General features: G+C 42.2%; 1 protein-coding gene across 1 annotated transcript; it reads right to left on the bottom strand.

The window, feature by feature from the left end:
* Positions 1–946: 946 nt before the first annotated feature.
* On the bottom strand, positions 947–2,994 carry LOC134201584 (uncharacterized). The gene is made up of 2 exons (XM_062676719.1): positions 2,071–2,994; positions 947–1,487 (listed from the first exon to the last, which is right to left on the bottom strand). The coding sequence occupies exons 1-2, from the start codon at positions 2,082–2,084 to the stop codon at positions 1,151–1,153; spliced, it is 351 nt and encodes a 116-aa protein (XP_062532703.1). The 5' UTR covers positions 2,085–2,994; the 3' UTR covers positions 947–1,150.
* Positions 2,995–13,226: the final 10,232 nt, after the last annotated feature.

Here is a 13,226-nt window from a genome sequence, read left to right on the forward strand (position 1 = left end):
TCCTTGAGCTCCTCTGGCCATCTATAGATTTAAAAATACGAATTAAAAACCAACTCAAAAAATGCATTCGTTAATAAGCCTGTTAATACAACCTTCTTAATATAATAATAAAACCTGTTAATCATGAAAGTTGTGATCTCATAAACTTCTTATCAATCGGTTAGTAGCTGGCAGTACGACTCGTCCCGTCCAAAGTAAATTGATTCTGAGTAGAAGTATAATATATATTACCTTTATTATTTACTGTACTTTACCTACATAGTATACAAAACCACAACAGAATATAGTTAATGCGTATATTAATAATGTTTTGAATGTTTCGTACACAGAACGATAATTAGATAATTACAAGCAAGCGCGCGTCCCTCTCTCACCAAATTAGAAGCGTTACTGAAGTCTGGCTGAAAGCTCAAAAGCGCGCGGGAGTCGCGCGATGACGTCACGAGAGAACCGGTGCCACGCACAGAGGTTAACTTTAATCAACGAACGCTTCGGTTAAGCTTTTCGATTGTAGAAGTTCACACACCATCAATGAGAAGCGTGTAAACGGCCAGCTGTACCAGCAGTCAGGGCATTACTTCGTAATTCAATCCTTGAGTGGTAGTGATTGATTAATTACATTTTCTACTAGCTTTTGCCCGCGACTTCGTCCGCGTGGAATAGTTACTTTGGCATAACGCTAAATTTTACCTGCCACTTCATTTACGTAGAAAGTGAAAATATTTTTGAATTATATTTTAGAATGTTAAGGAGCTATTTAAACCCCTATTTTGAAACATTCTTTATTGGTTCTCCGCTTATATTACGAGTAGTCTTACCGTGATGTTATATAGCCTATAGTTCTCCTTAGTAATAGCCTTCCTCAGTAAATGGGCTATCTAACACTGAAAGAATTTTTCAAATCAGACCAGTAGTTCCTGAGATTAGCGCGTTCAAACAAACTAACTTTTCAGCTTTATAATAAGTTTTATTATATAGATAATATATTTTGTAAGTACTTTGCGGACCCGTGGAAAGGGGCTGGAAGTACCCCCCTCCCCGCGAGAACAGTACAGAAACTATGTTCCCGCAACTGCCGAGACCGGAGTCGCTTAATAATCGGAGGCGCCCACGGCCACACTTTCTTGCGGACAACTTTCTACGGGCGCCCTCAGGGATCCTGGTCGAGCGTCTTTATACCCTGAGATTTGGCCTCACAGATGGCCAGCCGCAGCGTTTCCTTCTTTTGATGGCAGACAGCGTGCAGCCGGGCCGCCACTTCTGCGAAGTCCGTATCGCAAAGGCGGCGGCTGATCGCGGGAACCCTCTCTAGTCTGATCGGGTTCTGACCTTGGAAATCAAATGTTGGGTGCAAGAGGAGTCGTTTGATGGGTAGGGCCATAACAACATGATTGGGCCCGCGGTCAGCTCCCAACATCTGCAAACCGTCAATCACTACATACCCCACATGCCCCCTAGACGCGGACACCTCGTATGGGGTTCGGCTCCTGCCCGAAAGATAAAAAATGCCTTGAGTTGCTTAAAAAACACAGAATCGAAAGGATTTTGAAACACATTGTCACTTGCGATAAAAAATTGTACATTATTTTTTAAATCTTTTTAGAATCTTTAGGGGTTGTCATATTGGTTATACCCTAGTTCAGCACCCAGGAAATGCCTCAAACGGAAACTTAGCCCAAAAAGTAATGGTCATTGTTTGGTAGTACCGATATAATTCATCACATATTCTTACCAAGCGGCACCAGCCTTACTGCGCATGTGTACCGTCAGGAACTAGACACGACAATACTCTACCTCATAGATAAAGACTTACTATTTTAAATTATTATTGATCATTACTGAATCAGTAATGCGCTAACAATGTGACAAAAAAATATAAATTTCTAAAGTCCAGATTCTTGCATTAAACAGATCTTTGGTAGGTTAAAAACAAAGGTAAGATCTTCCACCGAGCGGCTGAAATTGCTCGATAGACCGACGATCCGCGCGTTGTTGTTCAGAACTTATATCTATGCAAGTTTATCTTGAAAATGTTGAAAGCGAGACTCAAGTATCTCGGTTATACCCTACCGCCATAGATCCATTTTTATGCTTCTCGTGTCAAAAATGACTTATCACAAGAATAAAAGTACATTTGACTAAATCAATGAAGGAGTTTGAACATTGATTAATTCGTCCGTCCCTGATAACCGACCGCAGTATAACCGACCATCACTCACTCACGCACAAGGAACACAGCACACGGGCGCACACAAGCCCACGCTCTGCGACCGAAATAACCGATAAGAAGTGAACGTTCCTATTAAGCGCATGCGATGTGCGCCGACCCACTCGCCTCACGCGCGTCCACTCTCCTCGCAAGAGTCTCAACGTGTCGTATCCTAGATGGACTGACGGACTTACTCTGGTATTACAGTAAATGGACAGACCAGGTCATGGCCCACCTGGTATTAAGGAGTTACGAGAACTAAATGGAACTTTCTAAAACTATATAACGTCAATTCTGCACACATTTAACAGCTATTCCATCTGAAACTGAAACGCATGATTGCCCTCTATAGATATATCCAATATTGAAGTTCTTCTCCGTATGGGTTCTGGTTCTTCCTAGAAAAAGAGCGATAGAGAACGCTCCTTCTCTTTCTGCACCAATTCGTCACTGCAGAGCCCCCTGGGGACAGGGTTCTAGAGTACTTCGGATCCCGTCCCTGTGCCGGTTAGGAGACTAGCAAGGGAAACCCAAGAAGAGACACCCCCCGCGAGAGAGCAACTGGGTGACGCTGGTCACATACGTAAATTTATCCTTGAGTAATCCTTGAATGAAAACATTTGCGTAGAACAGGCAAGGATGTCAAGAATGACTGAGCTATCAAAGCTACAGTCTGTGAATTTGCACTCAACAGCGGGAATAATGGAATCACTTCTTAATTTCTGACGGAATCCGAAAACATTTTTTTATATGCCACATTCTTACGTAGAAATAAATAAACAAAAAAAAAATGACATTTTATTGCATTCAAATCCAATTCTAAGTCATGTTCAGGGTTCAAAGCTCATAGAGAAACTTTTTTTAAATTAAAAATACAACATTTGCTTGCGTGAGCTCATAGATATCATCACGAGAATGCCGCTTGAGAGTTGAGACCTAAGTCTTGGTTGTATGGTATGACAAGTCACTCTTTGCAAGGCAGTAAAAAGTAAAAAAAATGCCTTCCGAAAACGAGGAAATATCGAGAGCACGGAGCCTGCTCACCTAACACCCAGGGTCCTCTTACAGTGAAGAAAACCTCGTGTAGAACAAGTTAACAGATATCGATATGATGATAAGTTAGTGTACAAACTTTTGAGTATAATCGTGAAGTTTGTTTTGAAGTCATCGTGGCCCAAATGTTAAGACGCCCGGTGCACTTGTATTGCCGAGTTACTGTGTCGCTGTTCAAATCTTACAGGGAGATACCAATTTTAACTAATGAAATACTTTTTTGTTTTTTTTATTGCTTACTAGCGACCCGCCCTCGCTTCGCTTCGGAAACATTAAAACACACATGAAACAAAAAAAAAAAAAAAAATTTGCCTATGTTCATCAGGGACAATGTCGGCTTCTAATGGAAAAAGAATTTTTCAAATCGGTCCAGTAGTTTCGGAGCCTATTCGAAACAAACAAACAAACAAATCTTTCCTCTTTATAATATTAGTATAGAAGTGTGAGGTCCAACTCACGGCCCATCTGGTGTTAGTGGTTCCAGAGCCTGTAGACATCTACAACGTAAATGCCGCCACCTACCTTGAAATATGAGTTCTTAGGTCTCCGTTTTTAAAGTACAACGGCGGCCCTACCCTTCAAACCCAAACGCATTTCTGCTTCACAGCAGAAACAGAGAGGGTGGTGGTATCAACAGGGGCGGACTCAGAAGACGTCCTACCATACTATCATCACTTGAATTATGCGCGATTACTCTATCTCCGCCATCAAAATCTTTGGCCAGCCCATACCGTGGACCTCGAAGGCCAGTAATCCTCGTTAGAGGGATGACATTACTTCTTCATATTAGGACAGTCCACAACAAAGCTGCGTTCCTACTCAGTCAACTCTACCCCATAATTTGCAAGCGAAGTAAATTGTCTCTTTGTAATAAGGTGACACTCTATAAAACTTGCATACGTTCTGTCATGACCTATACAAGTGTAGTATTTGCTTACGCGACGCGCTCACTAACGCTATCTGTCTTCAGATCATCTGATCCCGTTTCTGAAGAATAGCCATCGGAGCACCGTGGTATGCGAGGAATATTGATTTTCACGACGACCTAAATCTAGAACCGATACATAAGTATCTTAAGAAAGTGTCAGAATGCCACTTTTACAAAACGGCGCGACACGATGCTTTTAGGCTCTTCAAGAGTTTGACGTGCAAACTGATCCATAAACACAACTCACTAAGTTTGTCGCCGAAATTTCTCAGTGCGTTGCGATTTCACTCCGATGATAGATTCTGCGAAGCACTGTTCTTGCTATGACCACTGTTAGCAAACTCTCTCGGACTGAGTCCGTGAGCTTACTTACCAGTCGTTGAGTGGCTGGAATGGCCTCATAGCTCACCTCATAGCTACCAACGATTAGGTATCATGTGTCCATGTGTTCATGAATGACATCGTTTAGTGACGTTACTAAAATAGCTGCCGCGGCACCTGACCCTCCGACCAGTAAAATCCCAATGCCGATACCCAACGCTGACATGAACGAAAACGTAAAGATGTAGACGAGAGACAGCCATTTTCTCGTGCCAGCCGCTAACAGTTCAACTCCGATGCAGAAAGCAATGATGTATTTGTGGGCTGACACCGCTCCGAACATGTACCTGGAGGATAGAAGGACTTCAGAGGCTGTTAGGCGTGCTGTGCCTAATTCTGCCCCGAAATTTACTGGTGCTAAATTTTTACTGGTGGTAGGACCACTTGTGAGTCCGCACGGGTAGGTACCACCACCCTGCCTATTTCTGCCGTGAAGCAGTAATGCGTTTCGGTTTGAAGGGTGGGGCAGCCGTTGTAACTATACTGAGACTTTAGAACTTGTATCTCAAGGTGGGTGGCGCGTCTACGTTGTAGATGTCTATGGGCTCCAGTAACCACTTAACACCAGGTGGGCTCGTCCACCCACCTAAGCAAAAAAAAAAAAAAAACCGCAAAATTTATACTGGCTAGCGTATTTTTGCCACTGTGTATTCATTTGAAAATTTAACAATTAGTTAGTACTTCGGTCTCATATTTCAAAGTAGCATTCACGCTGTGATGTCTATGAGCTCCGGTAACCACTTAATTCACATACGAAATAAATAAAAATCTCATGAAGAAAACAAGGGTTCCGTTCTATATGAAAAAGCAGTAAGTGCTCCTGTTGACTAAGACAGTCTCTGACAGGATAGCATTACAGATGTTATTGCCTCACGGAGGTCGAAATATGTATAAGCTCCTATGTCTCCTAGAGTTCCCTCATAAAGCTCGTTGCGCTGTCTATCCATGCCTGAATATCATCGTTCTGTGGATTTTCGTGTAGTTTTTTCAGGAATGTTACAATCGGACGCCGACTACATTTTTTCCCTACCTATGCTGATAGCGTTGAGAAGCTATTTCAGCTTCGCCCTAACATCAAGGTGAGCTCACGTGTCTCAAGCCGGGAGTATTGCTAGCACTGGCCCTAGCAATAGCAGTGATTCGCAGAATCTACCAGCGGATCGGAAATGCGACCTACTGAGAAGATCCGGCGAGGACGGTGACCGGTACTTGTGGTACCTAAAAGCACCCCCGACCACATCGAAGAGAGACTGTATTTCCCGCTATCGTGGTATCCAGAGTCCGGATAGCGGTGCTTAGGAAGGCAAGATGGCAAAAAATTAAAAGACAATGGCTTGTTGCAATTCTGTCAATATCAATAAAAACTGACAGCCTGTGTCAGGCATGAGTCACCTGTCGCAGTAACCGTAGCGAGGACGAACAACGCCTCATCCGTACAACATTTATTATTATCTAATGAACTACAGCTCAACGTAAACAGTGACTTACTCTCGAAATACTCTACCGACAAAATAGTACACGTGGCGAACTCTGAATTAGACAGACAGAGAAAAAACACGACGATGTACTAAATTATATAGGCGAGAACGAGATAGAAATACTGCATCGTGACTCCATTTCAGGCGAAACTGTGGACTGTAAGTCGCTAGAGAGGACCTACATGCCACAAAAACTGGTAAGAGAAAATGATTTCTCTGACCTGCAGAAAACTGCTGAAATTTGTGTAGCAACGTATAAATGAGTTATTTCTGGATTTACACAGAGCCGTTAAACAAATTTCATTTCAATCTCGCCAAGCTTAAAGTATAAAATAAATATTGCAATGAATTCCACCGTGTTCGAGGTTTAAGCTGAATTTCGTGGAGATGACACAGAATTAATGTGTATCAAAATGTATCTCAAGCTTCTACTATTTTGACACACTAAAACACAGTATGCGTAGTTGGAAAAGACCGGCACGGCCGTGGGGTACGATTTATAATAACACGCAGGTAAAAAAAGTTTCAAAGCTTACTGCCAAAGTAATTTATGCTGTAACAGCTAAAGTTAAGATCGTTAGTACATTAGCAACACAGTTGAGTGGAATATTAATAGAAAGATGCAGAAATGCGCGTGCGAAGCGGCTTATTTGGTTAGTGGATGGAGTCGCTCGCGATAGTAATGTAACTGCGTATTAAAGTCCTCAATAGAGGTAGAGGGTAGAGATGGGCCATTTTTAGGGTTGTCCGGAAGATATTAGTTTAAGCGATAAGACTAAGCGTTGTTGCGTTCATTCGCTGCTGTTTCGTGTTTCTGGAACGTGCACTTAAATTTGTTAATCTGTAAAGAGCGATAAAAGGGTTAAGAAGTTTTATACTCATGAGGTCACATTTACTGCTCAATCAAACATAGATCATTTTGCGCAGGGTCGGTCGTCAGCGAGGGCCATGCACTGGACTAGTTTTGGTTGATGAAAGCCATGACGAATGAGATACATTTCGTCAGTTCCCCTAAATTGAAATTTAAGATGAATTTAACAAATTGATGCAGAGTATAACAATACGTCTGAGCATACCCAAATAGCGTACTAAAATTGGGATAGATATTTGCAGCATGCTCAGTACGAAAGAGTTTGCGGGATACCCTCCACTTGGAAAGAAGTGCTTATAATGGTACCCGCAGTAAGCGATGTCGTCTGAGGAAAGTAAGAAGAACTCACGGCCCCTTGTTGCTATGTGATGTCCTGATGACCATGTCCACACTGAGGCTTGAGGTCGAGACCTTCATATTTTGTCCGACCTTAAAACTAGGATGAATTCTTGTCGATAATAACGATAATTATTATTAAACAAGAATCTTATATTTAGTATCGCAAGCGCGCGGGCACTCGATATAAGATAATACTAACTGTAAATCTTTTAAATAGTAATAAAATGTCTAGAAAAAAGCGTTTAGCGATAAATAGCGTTTATTTTGAAATTCAAATACTAGTTGGTACAGGAGCACCGAGGCTTGCGGAGGCCTACGACCAGTACAGTAGCGAGTAGCCCTAGTAGTAGAGTTACTGGGGTGGATTAGGGACTACCTTACTTTTTCTTAAATCTCATTCATTTAATTTGTAATTTTCATTTTTTTTATTTATTTCTTAGTTGGGTGGACGAGCTCGCAGCCCACCTGGTGTTAAGTGGTTACTGGAGTCCATAGACATCTACGACGTAAATGCGCCACCCACCTTCAGATATACGTTCTAAGGTCTCAAGTACAGTTACAACGGCTGCCCCACCCTTCAAACCGAAACGCATAACTGCTTCACGGTAGAAATAGGCAGGGTGGTGGTACCTACCCGTACGGGCACACAAGAGGCCCTACCACCAGTAATTATGCTAATTATAATTTTGCGGGTTTGATTTTTATTACACGATATTATTCCTTCACCGTGGAAGTCAATCGTGAACATTTGTTGAGTACGTATTTCATTAGAAAGATTGGTACCCGCCTGAGATTCAAACACCGGTGCATCGCTCAACACGAATGCACCGGACGTCTTATCCTTTAGGCCACGACGACTACATTAGATGGCAACTCTACTATTACTGCCACTCTACTACGACTCGACGACTACTATGTTTATTAGATTAATAAATAATAACAACCACTGAAAATTTGTCACCAAATTCACATTCTGTATTAATGGCCACCAGAGTCCCTGGACATCAGAAAGTAGAACCCGCCACCCACCTTGAATCGTGAGCTCGAAATTATAATTGACTTTGACACTTGATTATGCCGCGGCACATACATATACACCGATCATCTGACGCATTAGAACTCACAAACTCTACCTTACCTTAGTTCATTTACCTTTGACTTTATTTGTACATATATATAATTACTGCGGACAACTGTATGTCCCTGATGACAGCACCCGATGTTGCCTGCCAGTGGCGATGCGGAGGGGTACCCTAACCGGGAAAAAACGTCCGTAACGTAAGATTTTTATTAGTAATGCACACAGTGTACGACTTAACTTTATAATAACGTACAAAAAATAACATATTTTTTTATCTATCATTGACCATGATCTCAGAGCGCTATGCGCAATACACTAACTCTTATGCAAACAACCGTGAATGAAGTGTACCACAATAAGTTCGCGCGTTACCGCGAAACCTCCAGTTTTATTTTCTTTATATCTCGACTAGAACTTAAAATTAATATTTTTATAATAAGGAACTTCGTTCCTATCCGGTGTCCCACGACACCACACATCTTTTTTTTTTCGCAATATGCAACAACAAGATGAATTGTTAAATAAATCAGTTCGTAGCGGCGAACCGTAATGAGACCGAAGCACAAGCGGAGCGCTGTTATTGTAAGAGAGATGTGTACGGTTATTTGCTGCATACGTTACCGGGCCTCGTTACTGTAGTGTCGGAGCTGGCTGCCTTCTCTACTACAACACCGTAAAAGAAAAATAAGCAATGCAGCAGGTATACACTGACACTCGAACACCTTCGGCTGTCTGTAACCCATTTTGACGGTCGCGGTTTCAACGGGCTCCTGGACCTTATAGAATCAATATGATGAATGCAACATTCAATTACCCTTTTTAACGCTGGGGAATCAATTTACAGGTACCCGGTCGAGAGGGGTAACGGACCGGGTTATGTCGGACTCCGGCGCCTCCTGAGAGGAAGTAGGGGAGAAGAGAAAGGCCGAGGTCCTTCACCTCCCCCAATTTCTCACAGGAGACTACGCCTTGAAAAAGGCGCGCGAAGCACTTGCCCCGCAGAACGACTACCGACTAAGCCCCATCGAGCTCCACCACACCGACTACACGAAACTTACGGTACTGCAGTGCGCGCCGAAAGTCTCGCCTTCGGCGGTACCCGTACTAATGGTAAGACGAGATCTCATCCCCGGCAAAATCCCGAAGGACGTCGTCAACATTCAATTACCCTAGATTTATACATTGAGGCTTGCATAAGACTGACGGCTAGTTCGTGTATCAGCGGAGGATTTTGCTCCAAGTGAGCAAGGCAGCGGTCTAGAGGAGCAGCTGCAGGACACACCACGGTCCACTGTCGAACGTTTACCATCAACTATTAAAAATATTACAAAATTTTGATAATTTAGACTCAATTTATATTACCGTTTAGTTTTATTGCTCGTCTCATTAAGACGCGAGATCTTAATTTCGAGTTGGTACGTGGCAAGGCTTGTAGTACTGCCTAAACCAGGGGCTCCCAAACTTAATTTGGTATACTGCTCACTTTGAGAATAAATTCTTTTTAAGCGCCCCCATTTTTTCACCTACTCAAAAACCATTACAGCGAGAGCTCAGTCAGTGTCTAAGAGTCCTCCTAGATGTAATTACAATTTGCCTCCAAGCCTCTACACAACGCCCCCATTTTTTTTCTGGATCTCTTACCGCCCCCCTTTATGCCTGCAGCGCGCTCAAGGGGACATTATCGCCCACTTTGGGAAAAGCTAGCCTAAACACTCAATATTGTGGCATCCTCCGACGAGGGCCAAATCAACATGGGTACCAAATGCACCAAACATGGTCGGCTCTTTGTGTAAATCCCCTGCGGGTTGAGGGTTCCAGTTAAATCAACACAATAAAGGACAAATTAAGTATACAGGGCGGCCCGCGCAGCCCGTACCAACGCAGTAACCAGCTCTCTCATAGTACACCGCACCCTGACACACGCACACAGCTGTACCGTCACGTCCATCCAGCAGACCAGCTCAGAACAGAAATTGTCAAGTCGGTGGTAGGAACTCATCTATTAGTGACTAAGACAAACACTAAAAAGCTAGGTAGGAGACGAGATAAAGTAATACTGTTACTACAGACTGATAGGGCTGTATCTAGATCTTCTAATCATTGGACAGACTACACTGCTATCTTTATGGTCGTCAAACCCCGAAGACGGCCGCGGTGGCATTTTTTTTTTTATAACCTGTGTGGGCAGACGAGCATACGGCCCACCTGACGGTGGGCGGTTACCGTTGCTCATGGCCTTTAGCAATTCAAGGGGCAAAGCCAAGCCGCTGCCTACCGTTAAGTAGGTATTCTCCATAAGCGCCGTTTGAAAAAGGACATGCCATAGCGGATGTACGCGGCAAAAAAGATCTCTGAAAATGCACTGTGGATGACCGCAGTGGCTCCAGGTAGTGTGGATGAACTCTACTCCGGTGGCGGGCGGTGCGATGGTAAAACGAGAGGATGGTATCATCTCGAACAACTCCTCAGAGCGCTAGTATTCTAGTAATAGCACCGTAGGAACGAATACACATAGCAACAAGGAAACTTAATCAAACTTAACCTTCAGTGTTTAGAAAAATACAGTTTGTAGTTACAAATGAAATGCTATTTCAATTAAGTAGACCTTTACAGGTACTTTCAAATCGACATCATCACCGAACAAGAAGAAGATAGAGTCGGTAGGAACCTCAGGACTTGCTCTATTTTCATTTAATTCAGTTACACACTAAATTTCCTAGACTGATCGTAGAAGCATACGATGCTTTATAAATTTACATTCTGTCTGCTCAGCAATACAGTTGTAAAACAGCAGAAAAAAAAACTAAATTTATTGTAAACGAACTAGTGATCTAAATTCGACCGTAATCACTGACACCTCTAGATTTAGATTCATTATGTGTATCACATACGCTCTTTTGTTTTTGTTTTTATATTTTTTGAATACGTATTATTTCCAAAATAGTTTTATTAATAACACTAACTAGCTTTTGCCCGCGACTTCGTCCGCGTGGAACAGTTCATAAATAATGCTTTATTTTAGAACAAATTTGGTTAGCATAAAAACGTTATAGTAAGTCAACCTTAACATATAGACATATGCTGTCCTGGACTTTTTTAGATCTTTTAAAGGGGAACAATTCTGTCATACATTATTTTAGCGAAACTTTAACCGTTTCTGCAGCGCACGCAGCGGAAGCTCTCAAAGGGAAAAAAACCCCGATTTTGAAATATTATTTATTGGTGCTCCGTTTTTATTGGTCTTAGCGTGGTGTTATATAACCTATAGCCTTCTTCAAGAAATGAGCTATCTAACACTGAAATAATTTTTCAAATCGGACCAGTAGTTCCTGAGATTAGCGTGTTCAAACAAACAAACTCTTCAGCTTTATAACATTAGTGAAACTCGCCACTGGATACTTAGCGAACGAAAACGACAATGGTACGGAACAATATTTCTTCGCCTATTTATAAATAGATAAGCTGATTTCGCGTCATGAGTATCAATAAAATGTTAATGAAACGAAGCCGTGCCGGTGCCTCCAGCCAACGATACAATAATTGTCCCCCGTGTTTAGTTAGTTGTCTGCCGGTCGTCAATTAGCGTTGGTATTGCGTCGGGCGGCACGCGACCACCGCCGCGATGCGCACTTCGCATCGCGTGGGATATCTGCTATAGGCACACAGAATACACGCTTATAGATGAAACTTCAATAGTTTCTATTTTCTTTGAATCTCATACACTTCTGGATTGAACAAATCTATGATTAAACAAACAAACAGAATTTTAAGATCAGAGATTTAAGAATTGGAATTTACAGATTTTTAAGAATTGGATTCCTCTAAATATCATACAGTTATAACTTTCTAAACATCCATAATGTACCCTTGTTGCACAGACCTCTGTGAGAGCGATAGCATAACCCTTACTTATATAATTTGTAACATTCGGATCGTCCGTCTACCGAGCAATATTAGCTGCTTGGTGGAAGATCTTCGCTTAACCGTTAACTTCCTAATAACATTATAAAATTTCATGAGTAAGAAAAAATATTACTATTTTACACCACACGGAATTCCCGCGTACGACACAAAAACACAATACAGATAAGAATGATCTACAAATGAAAGTAAAAACTGAAATCAAATAACCTTGTTATTGATGTTCCTCCAAAGTCTGAATTGGAATCAACGAAAGAACAAAACCGTAGGCAATAACTAATCATCGACTGCCGCTCTACATCGCATACTCTATGCGTCCCACTAAATTAGTCCGACACGTGACTGATAGAGATTTAATTTGGTCGATTATTGTGCACCCCCCAGACGACACACAGCTTCCAGATAATCATCTACACAGAATATATTTTTACATTATTATTAGTGGATTTTCTGTCCTTACAAGCTTGCGCTGACAACCGTTCACCAGGATAAGATTGAGACACCAGATCGTAGTAGCATCCAGTGTGTGGAGTGACGGTTAGTCAACCCTACTACTCACGTCTGCGGAGCCACATGTTCGAGACTAGTCATGTCGCACGACATCTTTAGGTTTTTTAAAACCACGAAGTGTCTTGTTGCTATGAAGATACTTACAATGTCCTCGACGGCAGCCCGCTAGCCTCGTGGACCGCTGGTTAGCTGTAGGACAGTCACGCTAAGATCATGTTACATCAGAAATAGTTGGGGCGGCTCGTACACTTGTGGCCCGAAAATTACCCTACCAGAGTTTACGCTAATTTTGTAAACAATGCAGGTTTTATTAAAAAGACTTCATACAGATTCTTCAGAAACAAGATGCTAATACGTTCTAGAGCGACAATGAAGTTCCGATTCTTCAGTCATAGAGTACTAGTCCAATGCTAGACTGGACCCTCGGATCAAAACAAACATAAGTTCTCGATGTC

Source organism: Bombyx mori, chromosome 28 (genome assembly GCF_030269925.1).
Source record: "Bombyx mori chromosome 28, ASM3026992v2".
Lineage (NCBI taxonomy): Eukaryota > Metazoa > Arthropoda > Insecta > Lepidoptera > Bombycidae > Bombyx > Bombyx mori.